The sequence below is a fragment of the Oxyura jamaicensis genome, chromosome 12 (assembly GCF_011077185.1).
Source record: "Oxyura jamaicensis isolate SHBP4307 breed ruddy duck chromosome 12, BPBGC_Ojam_1.0, whole genome shotgun sequence".
Taxonomy (NCBI): domain Eukaryota; kingdom Metazoa; phylum Chordata; class Aves; order Anseriformes; family Anatidae; genus Oxyura; species Oxyura jamaicensis.
In genome coordinates this window covers 21,117,285-21,132,879 of record NC_048904.1, presented here as the reverse complement: position 1 = coordinate 21,132,879, position 15,595 = coordinate 21,117,285, and the positions used below count along the sequence as shown (strand labels likewise).

General features: G+C 52.4%; 1 protein-coding gene across 2 annotated transcripts in view; it reads right to left on the bottom strand.

Annotated features, from left to right (window-relative positions):
• Nucleotides 1-15,304, bottom strand: part of LMCD1 (LIM and cysteine rich domains 1) — a 29,222-nt gene extending 13,918 nt beyond the window's left edge. The window contains exons 1-3 of one of the 2 annotated variants that reach the window (XM_035337522.1): nucleotides 15,226-15,304; nucleotides 2,472-2,560; nucleotides 1,409-1,664 (exon numbers count right to left, since the gene is read on the bottom strand). In XM_035337522.1, the coding sequence (XP_035193413.1) occupies nucleotides 1,409-1,664; nucleotides 2,472-2,560 (345 nt within the window). In that variant the 5' untranslated portion in view covers nucleotides 15,226-15,304. Of the gene's footprint in view, nucleotides 1-1,408; nucleotides 1,665-2,471; nucleotides 2,561-12,914; nucleotides 12,938-15,225 lie in introns of those variants that run through there. The other variant, XM_035337523.1, reaches the window with a different exon arrangement.
• Nucleotides 15,305-15,595: the final 291 nt, after the last annotated feature.

The window sequence follows — 15,595 nt, the reverse complement described above, 5'->3', positions numbered from 1 at the left end:
CCCGTACAGCCTTCCCAGCGGGGCGAGGACTACTGAGTTTAAGAGTAAATAACAGGTCTGTCACTTGGGTCTGCAGCTGCAATTTCCACATTTGCTTCCCAATTCATCTTCTAAAAAAAATCTGGTTGCAATTATAAGCAGCTTTAAACTATTTGTTTAATTTGAAGAGCAAAAGCTGTCCGCTAATGACGGCGTAGTGTGTGATGTTTTCAGAACCACAGCAGAGTTAAAGTTCAGTTAAGTGCTTTCCCTCCAGAAGTCCTCTCCTGGCTAACTGATTTCCACACGCCTGAAACCACTTCCATGCGTTCCCACAGCAGCGTTACTACTGACCCAGGCAAACCAGGCACAGGAAGGTGGGACGGGGCTGGGGGCTTTCGGCCTGCCCCCACAGCATGGGACGAAGCCTGCTCTCTCCCCTTTTTGGGGGTCTGGGGACAGGGATGGAGGACAGGGGCCGGCTGCTGCGGCACCCACCCCCAGGACTACTCCAGACCCATCACCCCCCTGCCTGGCACATCGGAGCCTAAATGGAGGAAAGCAGCAATACAAAAAGCTAAGCCAGGAAGCGAATGCAGCACACACCGGCTGCTACGTCCCGGCTCCATGAAGGCGTTTCTGCGGCCGCGGGCCCAGCGCCCGAGGGGCAGCGGCGCTGTGCTTGGGGCACAATGAGCAGCGGCCGTCTGCCCTGCGGAGGCACAGGGAGCGCCAGCCATGCTCCTGCTTAATGAAGTGGAGGTGCCAGGCCTATCACAAGTCCACCATGACCGATGGCAATTCTCAGCGTGCAGAGAACCACTGCTGTACGGAGGACAGCTATTTCTGCCTTATCATTAAAGCCCATTTTCGTAACAGTGTAATTTACAGAGCTGGATGTAGTGGGAACAGGTCCCTAGGCTTAACGTGTGGCTGGTGCAGCTCCGCCACCCTTCCGTGTGTCCCACAGCTTTCACAGCCATCTCCCTCTTCAGCAGCCTCCTCGGGGCATGTTCAGGGACGATCAAACCCCAGCCCAGACTTGGCTGTGCAGGGCTCACAACACCCCAAAAAGGCCTGCAGGACTTGCTTCCACACCCCTCTGGGCTCTCTGAGCCTGGCAGTGCCTCTGTGGGCTGCATGCAGGACTGCCCAGGGGGGATCTCTCCTCAGCAGTGTTTCATTGGGCACGAACGTTACCAAAAGAGCCAGCTTTCTTGGTACAAAACATGCACCGACTTCTACTAGAAATGTAAGCAAGCCTATAAAAGCCCAAAGGCAACCCATTCCTCTCTTCTACCTGCTTTGGCTATTTACATGGCTTTCCAAAATACTAAACATTACGTTCAGTTTTGCTCTGTGAGGCAGACCACCTGCTTTGCTATTTTTCATGGCACCTTTATTCCAAAGCCGAGCTGTGTTCCCTTACCAGCTTCTGGGTGAGCCCCGGCGGAGCCCACTCATACGTGATGGTGTCGAAGGTGGGGTCCTTCCGCGACACGATGGGGTTGGTGATGATCATGCGGTTCCTTTTGTAAATGCGAACGCCGTCCCCGCCTTTCACCCGGGCAGTGAGCGTGGCGTACTTTGAATCCGTCAGCAGGCGGCCAATTTTCCGGTCATCCTCCACGTCGGAGCTCAGGCTGTGATCCTCCTGGCTGCATTTGCATGACTTGCATATTTTCCTGCGAGCAACAAGTGAGATCGTCCTTTTGATAGACCGTGGTGGCAGCAGGCACGCGTTTTTTCAGAGGCTCTGCCACCAAGATCCAGCCATGTTAAAAGGGTAAATGCAAACTGGGCTGGTGACATAGGCCAACAGGCTTTCCTGGCACGAGCCGTGGGCAGGAGCAGAGAGCTGTGAGCCTTGGCACTGTCCCACGAAGGCACCACCAGACCCCTCAGCCTCACCAGCCTCCCACTGCAGAGCACGAGCCTCGCCTGCTACGAGGCTTTACGTGCCTTTAAAAAGGTGACCCCTGGAAGGGGAACTGATAGCCACGCGTTCACTTTTTTAAGGAGATGGACGTGGTGATCCTTGGGGATCCCCCTCCCAGCTCAGGGTATTCTACAGTTCTAATCACAATGGCTATAAAACAGAGGTGGGTCTGTGAGACCATTCTCTGCTAGCCAACTTTTCCATCAAGTTTTAAAAGGACAGACTAACTCTGATGCAACCTCAAGTATTTCAGCAGGGTCCTGGAACAAGTATGATTCAAACCATCCTCTAATTGCACCATTTAAAAAAGTAGCCATGAATCAAATTAAAATAAAAGAGCAGTACCAGTGAAGGAAGGGGACAGAGAGCAGGGAGCATAAGCGTGGTTTCCACTCATCGCTTGTCTAAGCAAGCCAGCGTGTCCTCCCTGCACCATCCCAGCAGTGCCCAAGGACTCTGCAGCTCTTCTTTGCCCTCAAAGCCACCAAGACAACATCAACAGGACCCCAAAGGACAGCCTCAGAGGTAGGGCCCATCCCAGCAGAGACATTACCTCCAAGAATGCGGCTCGAAGCCCATGCACGTCCCTCTGCAGCGTAAGCAAGGCACACCTCTTCCCGACTGCTGCTGGCTCACGGACATCTGGAAAAGAGCAGAACACCAGTTGGAAAGGTTTGCTTCTCAAAGACCATCCAAGGCTTGAGCGCTAGCACTGCACTCGGTCCTTCAGATGCTGAATACTTTGGCCATGCCTTACACGCTGTGATGCCCCACAGCTCCCAGATGCTGTCTGATCCCTGTCCACACAGTCTGGCTATGGGATTCCACGGAGATGCTTGGGTAGAAGTTTTTTTACCATAAATTGAGAGAAGACCACATGCCAGAACTGTAACTGGGCTGGAACATTGTGAGGAAAGGTGGGTTTGAGTTGGAACATCTAGCATGCACATGGTGCTGGGCAGCCACCCTTGTGGTCTTCCTGAAATATTATTTGCCATCAACTTATACACAGCACGTATGCGTCCCTGCAAGCCAGAGAGATTTCACGGCACACCAGTAAAGCCAGCAGCAGATACCCTGGTGCAAGCTACCAGAGGACCTGACGCCCCAGAAGCGCCCACCCTGGCGGCACAGCAGCAGAGCCCCGGCCAAGGAGCACTGCTGTGCAGCGAGGTTGCCTCGACCTGCTGCTGCCAGCCGCAACGCAGCCTGCACCGCTTCCGTCTGCCCTGCGGGTGCTCAGATGTATCTGGGGAGTGACACATCCCCTCATCGCAGGTGCTGGGCTTTATGGCTGCTTTCCATGGTGAAGAGGAAACGCAGCAGGGAAGGGCTCCGGGAGGAAAGGCAGCGGCAGGGGAAGACACCGCAGTTGTGCTGTGCTCACAGCAGTTACGTACATGGGTGCTCGCTGCCGCACAGACAGCCCTGACAGCCTCCCAGCAGCAGGCAGGCAAGTGCAGCGAGTCACAGCAGGAGCCAATAACGCTGAGAATAAACTTATTTCAGTGTCTGTGCCGCAGACTTATTGAACATGGCTTTGTGAATGTGAGGAATGCAGGACGGAATGCGGGAGCCAAGAAGCGAGGGCTGCAGGAAGCATCGGGGAGGAGGGACACGGCGGGCGCTGGGCTTGTTGGCCTGGCTGGTTTTACAGGAACTCGCAGACTCCTGTCTGAAAGACACCTTTGTTCCCTGTAAAAATGGGCTTAAGGAAAACAATTCCAGCAGCAGTGGCAGCTCCACGGGGTTACCGTCTGCAAGCAGAGCTGCAGCCAGCTCTGCTCGGCCACCCACACCAGCACACCCAGTACTCCCAGTCCTCGGGAGGCATTGTCAAAGGCCAGCCTCCTGCAATTTTCTGACCACTTTGAAGCTCATTTTCCCTTAAGACTTAACGCGTACAAATCTCGCACTACCATGCCCTTTTTGTGTTTGCTCCCATGCACGCAGTCTGTGTACGCTCATTCTTCTAGAAGCAGCAGCTTGTTCCAGGCATCGACCAGGCACTGGCGTGCACGCAGGCAGAGCCCTTCCCAACACAGCTAAGGCTGCAGAGGCTCGCAGTGCTCGAGCAGGGTGGTGCTGCCTGCGCAATCTTAATTCAGCCCACGTGTGTTTCCGAGCTGCGCTCATCCCACCACACGACCACGCGCTCCTTAAAGCAGCGCTTGCTTTGCTCCTCCTGCCCCAGCTCCCATCTTTTAATTTCTCTTCCCACCACACCGCTCATCCTTGAGAAACCCAGCCCCATCGGTACAAAATGGTCCACAACAGCCCCTCTGTCCAAGGGACTGCTGTCCCACTTGTGCCTCTGACTTCACCTTTAGTTTTCACTTCAGATTTCACCTGCAGTCTTTCCAGACGTTTTGAAGCCATTGAAAGGACAGACCTCTCACCCTGGGAATTCATAAAAATACATTTCTAAATGGTCTTAACATGCACTTGAGTGCATGCACACACATTCCCCCTGCCTCTAGCATGCAGAAAATAGGATGCTTTTGATTTTTCAGCTCTGACACAGCTCTCCAGAACAGACACACATTTACATTTCCGACACACAGACCACTTTAAATCTTCTCAGTTCTGGAACCGTGTGCTACATACCTAACTTTTTTTTTTTTTTAAAAAAAAACAACTCTAATCTTAATGAACCAGACAAGCTGAATACAGACAAGGGACTATGAATGTTTGTTTATTCAAAAAGCAAACATCTGGATTAAATAAACTAATTTGGAAAAGCCTCATTACTTAGCCCATGCAGAGGGGAAGCACAGAGAAAAGCACTGTCAGCAGCAGGAGCACATGGAGCCACCCAGCAAGACAACCCGAAGCCTCGGAGTCCCCAGGTATCAGCGTGGGAGCTCGGCCATCCAGGGGCGGCCACCCACCTGCAGCCTTCATGCCAGGATGTAAACCTGGTATTTCTTTACTGCCTGAGGGTTCATGGGCCCCTGTCCTGGTAATTTATTCTACTTGTCCAGATAAGACCTCTGCTTCACATGCCAGCTCCACGTGTAGCTGGGGCCGACTACACTAGCAGGCAGGCAGTGTCGCAGCAGCCAGCACCACCCCAGCGCCGTCTGGCCAGCAGTCCCGGGGCTCTTCCCACTGGGAGCCTGCGATTTGCTGAGTTTTCATATCAGAACACTTCTGAAGCCACCCTGCAGCAGATGCTGCCTTGGTGAAGCTCATCAGACTGGCTGAAATGCAGGTTTCACCTCCCCACCTGCCGCCTTGACACCACCCCGGGGAAGTGCTTCTGAACTTTCACTACGGTCCTACTCTGCTGAAACGCATACAGCAAAATGGATCAGCTTTGATACACTGAGGTCTCAGCTCTCATCTGGAACTGCCACTGTTTCACCTGCAGAAGAAACTCGCCATGTCCCTGGGGACAGCACGCTTCCCTCTCCCTCGGGCAGGGAGCTCCGAGCTCCTTATTCCCATCGCAGCGCAGGGGCCAACCACAACAGGAGCCGTGCCGGCTGCTCGGGCTGCCTGGTCAGCAGGGCTCCCTGCCCAGATATGGAGCTTCTCCTCGCGGCTCAGCTCTAGCTCCTCAAATATGCATAAAAGGAGATTTCTCATTAAAAAAGGGAAAAAAAGAGACCTATAACACGGCAAAGCCCACCAAACCCAGTAAGAATGTGAAACAGACTGTCCTGGACTCCGCCTATGCCCAAGCCCATCGGGATACAGCAATGTTAAAAGAGATGCGAGAGTTTGAGACGTGAGGAGTGAAGACATTTGTAACGCCTTTAAAAAAAATGTCTGTGTCAACAAACTGCTTGGAAGCAAAGCAAATTCTGCTCACCATGACTAGATATACAACGCACTTTAAGATTTCTATTTTGGCTTTTAGTCTGATAGCATTCTTGCTACTAAGAGGGAGAAAGCAAGTCAGGGCAGAGGAAATTCTTAGGCAGTGAAATGATAGGAAACTGAGGCCATTCTACCCACAAAAACATCTCTAAACAATCTCAGGAATATGCCAGCTTCTTGGTCAGTGTAATGCTGTGGTTCACTACACTGGCCGAAGGCAGGGCCATCCTAGACACTGGTAAGTTTGCTCAATTTTTGGAAAATAGAGAATTTATAACGCCAAGAGCCACGGGAAAAGCAAAACAAAACAAAATGTCATTCCTGCTTGGTTTAGACTTGAGGACAAAGGAGCACTGACCTCCCAGGGCAGGTCCCCCTGACAGGACAGACCCCTGGTTAGAAGTTATGAGCCGGTCAAGGTCCAGCCCCACCAGCTTGCTGCGATTCCAGAAGTTTTGGGTGTATCATCACCCTCTGACCGGTCCAGCACACCTTGGCCATCGGCCCTTTGGTCTGCTGAAGTTCGCTTGACAACTGAGCTTGTTGCAAGGGGACTGTCCCCAATGACACATGGAGAAAACACTGTTTGCACATCCCCTTGACTTGAAAGCCCTTTAAAATAAGCTTCTGTCCACTCTGCTCACAACAGCGGCTTTAAGTGCCACAGATTTAGTACAGCCAAGAAAGAGGAGACTTCAGACTAAGCTAGGGTGTTTTCCAGTGAATGGTCCTTGAGTAAAAACCCTGCCATGCCCAGGCTATCGCCACAGGGAAACCGGCCAAGCTTTGAGACCACAAAGCGGCCAGGCTCGGACCGCCTGGTGCTGAGCGGACACAGCAGCTACTGCGAGCACGGGCCCTCAGAAATGAGCCCTCCCTTCTACAGCTGCATCCCCGGGAACACGAGTACTTTCCACCCTTATGTGTAATTGGCTCAATACGGACATGAAGCCCCGTTAGCTGCCATGGTTTTGTGGTCTGCACACATCCAGTCTGACGCTGTAGCGATAAACAGCTCACCACCAAAAACATCAGCAGTCGGGGTGGCTGCCGAGGTCCTCCTGCAGACAGTGATGAACAGGCTGATACAATCTGCAGGGCGGAAAAAATGCCTCGGGATGCACTTAACACCTCCGCTTTGTTTAGCCTCAGAAGTACAGGGCAGCTCTAGCACACTGCTCCCAGGAAACTCAGTCCTTGAGAGCCAACTGCTTTATGGAGTAATGGGTGGAAGAAATTTAATATTAATACAAACTTTAAACAGAGCTTACAAGAAGGGCAGTGCGGGAAAGCTAACACCCTGACATCCTCAGCTAATAGCTGCTTCTGCAGAGGTTGATTTATCTCATGTCACCGCGGGATCAGGAAGCTCCACTTAATGTCTGTAATACACAGATTAACCAAGCGCCAGGAGGAGCCCACAGCAGTATTTTGCTTTCCTTTAAGGACTGTGCGATTGAGACACGAGGGAACTGAGCACAGTAACAGCAGACCGACCTCTCACCCAGCCGAGCAGGTGCAGATCAGGCTGCGCTGCCTGCAGCCCGCTCCCCTCCACCCAGGGGCATCCACCCACCCTGGCTGAAGAATTTGCGACCAGCACCACGTGAGAGAAACGCAGTCATGAGTCTGGTGCTCTCTTCCCAGTGACACTTAGCTTTCTTCCTCTTCCTTTGCTATTAGACTGCCCAAACTAGGCTGATCCTTCCACCATCTCTCTTTGGCCATGCACAAGCACAGGGTCAAGACAGCCTTGACAAATTCATTGTTCCTCTAGCAGAAGCATGCTACTGCACGAGACTGCAGCAGACGGGGACTCAACAAGCAAGGTGGAAATGGGAGAGCAGAGCCAGCTCCAGCTGCAAAGCCAGTCACTGCAACAAAAGGACAATTACTGAAGCGAGGAGATCCTTATCTGCTCAGAGATGCTCAGACCACGCTCCCCTGGAAGACCTTTAATCCACTTTCCTCCTGCGTATCCACCGGGGCCTCGGTCTAACCACAAAGCCGGACTGCAGCAGTTCTGCAGCTGGGAAAAGCCCTGGAAGGAGGAGGCTCCTCCAGGCAGCAGGGCCTTGCTGCCCCATGTGTGCCAGCCCCATGTCCCAGGGGACACACAGGGCAGCTCCAGCCAAATGGCAAATTTGGCTAGTATCACTATTAATCAAAGGCCCTGAAAGCTTCCAAGAACATACGCCTGCGTGCAGCAGTCGGACAGGAGGCAGCTCGCTGTGCTCCATGCCAGTGGAGGACACGAGGACGGGCGGATGGGTGGCATCCCTGGCACTGTTACTGCTCCCTGGCACCGCCGCACAAGCTGCCCCACTCCCTCCAGCCTCTGGCAGGGCTTTTGGGGCCGGCTGCGGCAGCTCCAGAAGGGCCTGGCTGAGCGGGGCCCTCCTGCATCTGCAGCGAGCCTTCTGGATCCCGCAAGCACTCGTTACACAACACCTTATTTGGAGGCTAAAAACGGCAATGGAGACACGTAACTACCTCAAGTATGCTTCCTCCTCCTTTTTAGGGAGAGGGGAGGAAAAGCTGGCTTCCAAAAAGTTACTACACGTTGACAACAGCACTGAGAGCCGCGGTCCTGGTTTCACATCTCCGCGTGGCAGAGCCAAGGACACAGGGCAAGCTTCTGGTGCAGCCCCTGAAGGCCCTCGCGGCCTTGGCATTTGACACCCTGCCCCGAAAGTCCCAGTCCAGGCACCACGCGAACCCCCTGGGTGGGGTTCCTCCAGCTGCAACAAATTTCAGAGATTGTAGCAATTGTAGCTTTGAGAAAGCCCCGAACAAAGAAAAAAAGGAAAAGGCAGATCGTATTCGCATGGGTGGGACCGGTTTGCTCAGCGCAACTGTGGAGTCTCAAGGATACAGATGGATAGCAATTAATTTGGTGCCATTATTTGACTACAATAGAGCAAAGCTCACGTAACAGCCAGCTAAGTCAAGCTTCCTTAAAGGAAGTCCAGTAACTGGAGGGTGTAAACATTTACATGCAGCAGAAAAGGTGTCTGTACGGCGATGAGGGGAACGCTGCAAACTCTGCAGAAGTACAGCAGCCCAGGTCAGAACTATGAGGTCCTGCACAGGCCGGGGGAGGAAAATCAGCCGAGCCCAAGAGCAAAACATTAATGCGTCCGAGGGGCTGTGTTTTAGTTAAAGGCAGGAACTAAGACAGGCTCAGTACATAGAAAAAGCCTCTTCGGTTGCACTTTCCTTCCATCTGCAGGTCTACCAGGGCAGATTTGCAGTGATTGTTCTATTATATCCAGGTAGGTGTAAGAGGCACCTCGCCATCCCCTTTTCAGCTGCAGTCCCAGCACACATATAATTGCCTCTCTCAAAAAGGGTGAGCTCCCCAACCTCCTGCTGGACCGGGGATTCCCCCCTCCCTCGCCTCTCCTGAAGTAGCAGCAGCAGCACCAGGGGTGGGTTAGGAAAAGCTTCTCGGCACGCCCAGGTAGCCTGGGTAATAGGCACCCCGAGCCTGCAAGAAACCCAAGTCAAATATTCTCACTTCTTTTCTTAATTCAAGCTGAAAAGCAGCAGCACTCAGATAAATGGGGTTGTCAGTAACCTGGTCCAATTACCAGGAGAGGTTTTTCCCTTCAGTGGATCCTACTGCTGGCAAAAGGATGACATCAGCCTAATAAATCTGAACTTGTGCGCTTGTTTAAAGAAGGAAGGGCCTTTGATTTGCATCACTTGATTAGCTTTAGTATACAGATATTTAAGTGCAAGGGCAGTTGTCGCTGCTTAGGGTACGAGCGGTTTGCCTTTCAACAAAGCAGCACAGCAGGGCCGAGCTATCTGCTAAACAGCATTCACAAGGTGGAATTCAAATGAATGTCAGAAAAACACTTTTTGGTGTTACCTAAACGGTGATCCAGAATTTCAGGTAACCACAGAGGCACTGAAAACTTGGCCTAAAGGCCCCAAAAGGAAAGGCTGGATACCTCTGGAATGGGGAAAAAAAAGAAAAGCAACCACAAAACCACTGATATTTTGAAAGTATTTAATTCGCCTCCTAAAATAGTGAGTTAAGGTCCTTTCATCATTGTAGGTGAATCCCAATCAGCCTTCCCTTGGGTAGGGGAAGTCGCCTTTCAAAAGCCTGACCTCAAGCATCTTAATTCATAATTTGGATGGGCAATCCATCTCACTCAGCATTTTCCTAAATGGTTTTCCAGTCTAAAACTTATTAATAAATTTGTTGAGGAAGAGGATCACCTGTTTCTCATTAAGCCTGCCTCTCAAACTGGGGTAAAAAACGCCCCAAAAGGCTTGCAAGTAGCTCTTGCGGAGCTGCTGTTCAGGAGCTAGCGCTGAGCAGGACCTGCAGGCCACCCAGCTGCTCCCTGGTGAGCACCGGCAGAGCCCAGGGAAGCAGAGCAATGCCCCTCGGCACTGCGGGCACGGGCATCAGAGCCGAGCAGAACACCCAAAGCAGCCCTCTGAGCAGCCGGAACAGCCTCTGGAATGGGCAGCTCAGGACAACCTTATTTTTGAAGGGGCTGCAAATGGAATAAACTTGTGCGAGTGTGAGCAACTGCTGTCCGAAGTACATTAATCAGTTCTGCACATGCTCCTATAATAATTTTGACTTGGAACAGCAAAGGATAGCTTTGATTTGTTTTCTTTTCATAGATGAAAAACATCTATTGTAGCCTTAGCTTAGGAGCTATTTGTTTCCCTACCAGATTCTGAGCAGCTATCCAAATTACCAGGCTCACGGAAAAAGTGACATTCACAAAGATTGTCTTAAATCCTAATGAGAGTTTGAGGTTAGACAGTGAATGAGTTAGTACTGTCTAGAATACTGGAGGCTCTAATTGATATTACACTTTGCAAAGGAAGAAGTTTATTGCCTTTTATTTTAGCAGCATAAAGACAAGGGAAAGGCACTGATATCTGAGGAAACTATTTCAATAGAGCTGCCAGATCTCAACCTACAGGATGACAGAGATAACAGAACCAGAGCCTCTGCAAATATCTTGCTCTTCCAAGAGCACATAGTTGGCAGGATTCCTTTCTCCACTAACAATGTGTGAATTAATGATAAGAGAAGGGCAAATTAAAAAAAATACAATGAATAGATTTTTCCACAACCAAGACAGTGCTTCAGACACTTGGTCTCAATTATAACAGCAAAACAAGCTGCGAGTAGGTGTATGGAATGGGAAGAACCCACCCAAATTTAATTAAACAGCAGCTGTGATAAGTTCCAAAGTGCTCAGGTAAGTGTCTCATTTTAGTCATCAATTCTCTTCCCATAAGCCAGCTTTGTCCTTCCCACTTCCAGCAGTGGAAGTGGTGTGGAGCCATCATCAGGAGCTGGGGCTTCCATCGCTGCACTGACATTTTGCACTTCAGGAGCTACTCCCATCAGGTTTTAATACAACATCATTGATTTGGTCCTCCTAAATTCCTCCCCAGCTTGACCATTCACATTTTACAGCTGCAGAGATCGAGACATGAGAAAGCCAAAGGTGTGCCCGAAGGAACTGTGGCAGAGCACGTGAAGTACAGCAGAACTTCTCCAGGTGCCCAGAGGCAGCAAGGGAAGTCAGAGCTCATTCCGGGGCTGCCCAGAGCCCTGCTGCAGAAGCTGAGGAGCTGTGCCACCTCCCACACTGCAGAGCCCGAGCACCTGGCCACCATGCTTTTGGGTAGGTTTGCAGTCACACACTCCTGCTAAGAGGACAGTACTTTTATTTTTTTCTTTCCAGGTCCTCTTCCAAGAAGTGGGAATAGCTTCCCCAAAACCTTTCCCTTTCTTTCAGCCTCATCCTTAAGTGAAGCAATAGCTTCAAGCTAGGACAGCTAAATGCTGCTTTTCCTGAATGGCTGAAATACAAATTTTTTATATATTTAAAAAAAGAAAATTCTCAGCCTAAACAAATACTCCAGACACTCCCTCCCTGCAGGATGAGAAGGATTTTGTAACTTGTAAATTGTGTTTTATGGGGCTAGGTTTAGTCCTGAGTCCAAGTCCCAAAATAAGCTCTTTAACCCATGTGTGCTTTATGATTTCATATCTATAAATACTTGTTCACAGAGCTAAGCAGGTTTCTGCATTAAGATCAACATCTGTTTCTCCATGACAGCTGCAGCAGCATTTCCTCCCCTTGGCTCCAACACAATGACGCTGGCAGCTCTGAGCGGGGATTTAGTCACAGCAGCACACCACCTCTCACAGAGGGTACACAGGGCGACGGTCGCCTCCCCTGGGCCACGTGTAACCTCCTGCACCTACACAGGGGCAAGGCGCCTCGCCAGGACCAGGCAGCTTTACGGAGGTACCAGCGTTCCACAGTGAAACGCTGGATTTCTGCTAATGGAGAGCAGAACCGGGAACTACAGACACAAGAAGCCTCCAACAGATAAATAACTTTCTATGGTCTAATTGTTAACAATTATGAGGTCCAACTTCCAACAGCAAGGATGAAGTTGCCTTTATAGTCACTGACAGTGTTTACAGAAGAGAGTGCTGGCGCATTTAAGTGACTGATGTGATTGCCTCGCATGCACAGTCCCTGCAGTTAGTGTTTACTATCTTTATTGCTGCACGCTCAGATTGCTTCAGAGTGGCTTTGGACAGACTATAGATTTCACAGATGTGTTCTGTGGAAGACTACTTTTAGGCGTAACCTTCACTGTTTGAGAGCTCAGTGTCTAACCACAAAGGCAGCCGTCTGTCCAAGCGCTGCGGAGAGCTGCGGAGCAGGCGTCATTCCGAAGGGAAAGCACAGTTGTGGACTTAGCCCAAAAATCCTGTGTGCCTTCATTCAGGGACACAGTTTATGAAGAAATGAATGAGAAAGCTGAGGCTCCAATACACTCTAGTTTTTTAAAAGCCCTACATTTTGGACTTAAGGGGCAAGTTCCCAACCTTAATAGCATTCCCACGCACATCTGCGGATACGTGCGCAGAGTATTTAGGTGTCCAGACATGGTGCTGATGGCAAACAGAGGCTGGCTTCTGCCTCTCCCCAAGGTTAGTGACATCCAGACCTCTGCACCTTGCAGGTCTGGCCACAGCAACAGCAGCGCTTTCTTCCTGTCCTACCGTTTGTCTGCTTTGGATGCTTGAGAAAAATCCACGCTGAAAAACTGAAGAAATAAAAAGTTAAAGAACCAAAACTTGTATTAACTGAGTAAGCTTTACCTTGGCTTTGAATAGCACTTTTAGCTTAGAAGGCTATTTTCTTCTCCTGAAAAAAATTGACTGAATTGAGTGAGAACAGTACACAAATCCTGATGCCTTCTGCCTCCACAGGCCAGTTGAAATAGCTCCAGGAGAGCACCAAATGCCAGCCATCATGCTTTATCTTGGTTTTGAGTTTTAACTCTCCATTTAGAATTTAATCTAAACAACCCATTTGCCAAACAGAATGCCGTCCTGCTCATGCTGTTTTAATTTCCTCAGAAAGAATCCCATAATACGCTAGGCAAGACATCAACAATAATTAAACCCAACAGTGATTGAAAATCAAATTTTCAGGGCCTTGCAGCAAGCCCTAATGAGTTCCAGACTTGCCTTCCCCGACTTGCTCAAACTGGTTGTGCGACACTGCCAAGCCAAATTAAAACTTGACAGTATTTCACCCTGTGCCCAGAAAAAGTGCCCTTCTCATGATTCAGGAAATTAAACAGCCGTCTACTGCAAAGACGCCCATTTGTCTTTGGACATGTATTATCCAGACTGATCCAGGTTAGGTATTTTTCTTGTTATGCCGTTTTGTTTCCCTTTTGAAGTGCAGAACAGCCGGGACTTTGTAGGCTGTTGTGCCCAGCTCCCGTTGGGGTGGACTGGGACGGACAGGCTGTCAGAAGAGGCACGCAGAGCCGTGGCATCCACCTCACTCTGTGAGGAAGGTGTTAAGCTCCCCATTGCCTCTGGTCACGAGTGACCACGAGAAGACATGCCTGCAGTGGAAGGGTGCACTCCTGCTGGGACACTTTCTGCTGTTCCTTTCACAGATTTAAGTGAAATTACAGTTAAAGATAGCATCTCTACGGATGGTGGTTCTTTATGGTTCTTCATTCTTCCACCAAAGGGAGCTTAACACCAGGCCGTATGTTTTGGAAGGGTTGGTGTGTTTCTGCACAGATAAACCTTTCAGAGGGTTTAAGCCCTTTGACCTACGGCTGCATAGCCTCAGGCTCCAGCCCCTTTGAGGATGATGACCGATAAGCTCCTGGGCAACGTGCCTGGTGCAGAGGCAGCTTTGCCACAGTGCTGACTGCCCAGCCCTCCTCGCTGCCCACACCTCACCCTGCTGCTCCTGGGGCATCCCCAGCCCTGCGAGCAAAGCCCTGGCCAAGGCATGAACCACGCTGGTGCCTGATGAAAACCAACAGGCCACAGCAGCAGCATAACCCTCAGCTGCACCTGCCCAGGAGAAGGTGTCACTGAGCAGACAACCCTTTGGCCAGCACGCCTCGCTGCCGACCACCAACACTGCACAGAGCAGCCAGCTTTCTGCAGAACTCAGCAAACAGCTCAAGCAGCAGCACTGCTCGGAGCCACTGGGACAGAGGCTGACCTGTCCCAGGAGGGGGTTCCGAGGCCAGTGCTGGCACCAAGCTCAGGAAGCTGCCATCCCGTGGCCGGGGAGGTCCCGTGGTGCCCCCACGCTGGCACTGCCCCACCGCAGCCATCTGGCAGCAGGAGATGAGATTACAACAATGTGGAAGCCTTGAAGTGCTGACATTAGGCATTTAACTCATCCCCTAACTATGCGGTGACAAAGGTACCTCGAGTAAGGCCGTAAGAGCAGCTGCTCCCCGATGACCCGTTCCACACGGTTTTATTTAGCAATTAAAGCCCCTTCTACTCAGCCCCATGCTGTGCCAAGGGAGGGCTTCAGTTATTCTGGTTTGTTTGCTCATCTGCGGCAGAGACCTGGATTTTCCAGGTAAAAGTGAGCCGTCAATGGCCCGACCAAGGGGTGCAAGCACTTCCCAGCCCCTACGAAGCCTGGGACGAATCCCCCAGGCGCACAAGCTCGGCGCTGCAGCAGTCGGTCGCTGAGCTGACCCCGACGGCCCCGAGCGGCTTCCCCAAGAGCCGCACCGACGGGGGCTCAGGGCACCTCGGGGACTGCAGCCGCCCCGCACCACTACCGGGGGCTCTCTCCCGGCGCGGCTCCGTCCCCCGCGGGGCACCGCAGCCGGGAGCCCGGCGGAGCCGCCCCCAGCCGCAGGGCGCGGAGCCGAGCGGCGCCTCCGACACGGGCGGCACGGAGGAAGCCGCGCCCGGCTCTGGGGCGGCACCGGCACCATCCCGGGACGATGCCCGCGGGGCTGCGCCGCGTCCCGCTCCGCACGGTCCCGCTCCCCCAGCCGCGCACCCCAACGCGCACCGCACTGTCCCGCTCCGCTCCGCCAGCCGCGCACCGCACGGTCCCGCTCCCCCAGCGGCGTCCCGTCCCGTCCCGCACCCCCGTCCCGTCCCGTCCCGTCCCGTCCCGCACCTTGCGCGCTCCGGCCCCGGCTCCCTCCACGCGCAGCGCCCACTGCCCGCCTGCTGCGCACCGCCCGCCCGGCGCCTTTCATTGGCGGCCCCCGGCGGCTCCCGGCCAATCGGCCGCCGAAACAAACTTTCCTGGCCAATGGCCGCGCGGCGGGGCAGGGCCGGGCGGGGCGCGCTGGGTGCTGCGCGCACGTGTGCGCGGGAGAGGCGCGCAGGGTGCGGGGCGCAGCGCAAAACTGCTGGGCGCATCCCATCCCATCCCATCCCATCCCATCCTATCCCATCCCATCCCATCCCATCCCAACCCATCCCATTCCATCCCATCCCATCCCCATCCCCAACCCATCCCATCCCCATCCCATCCCCATCCC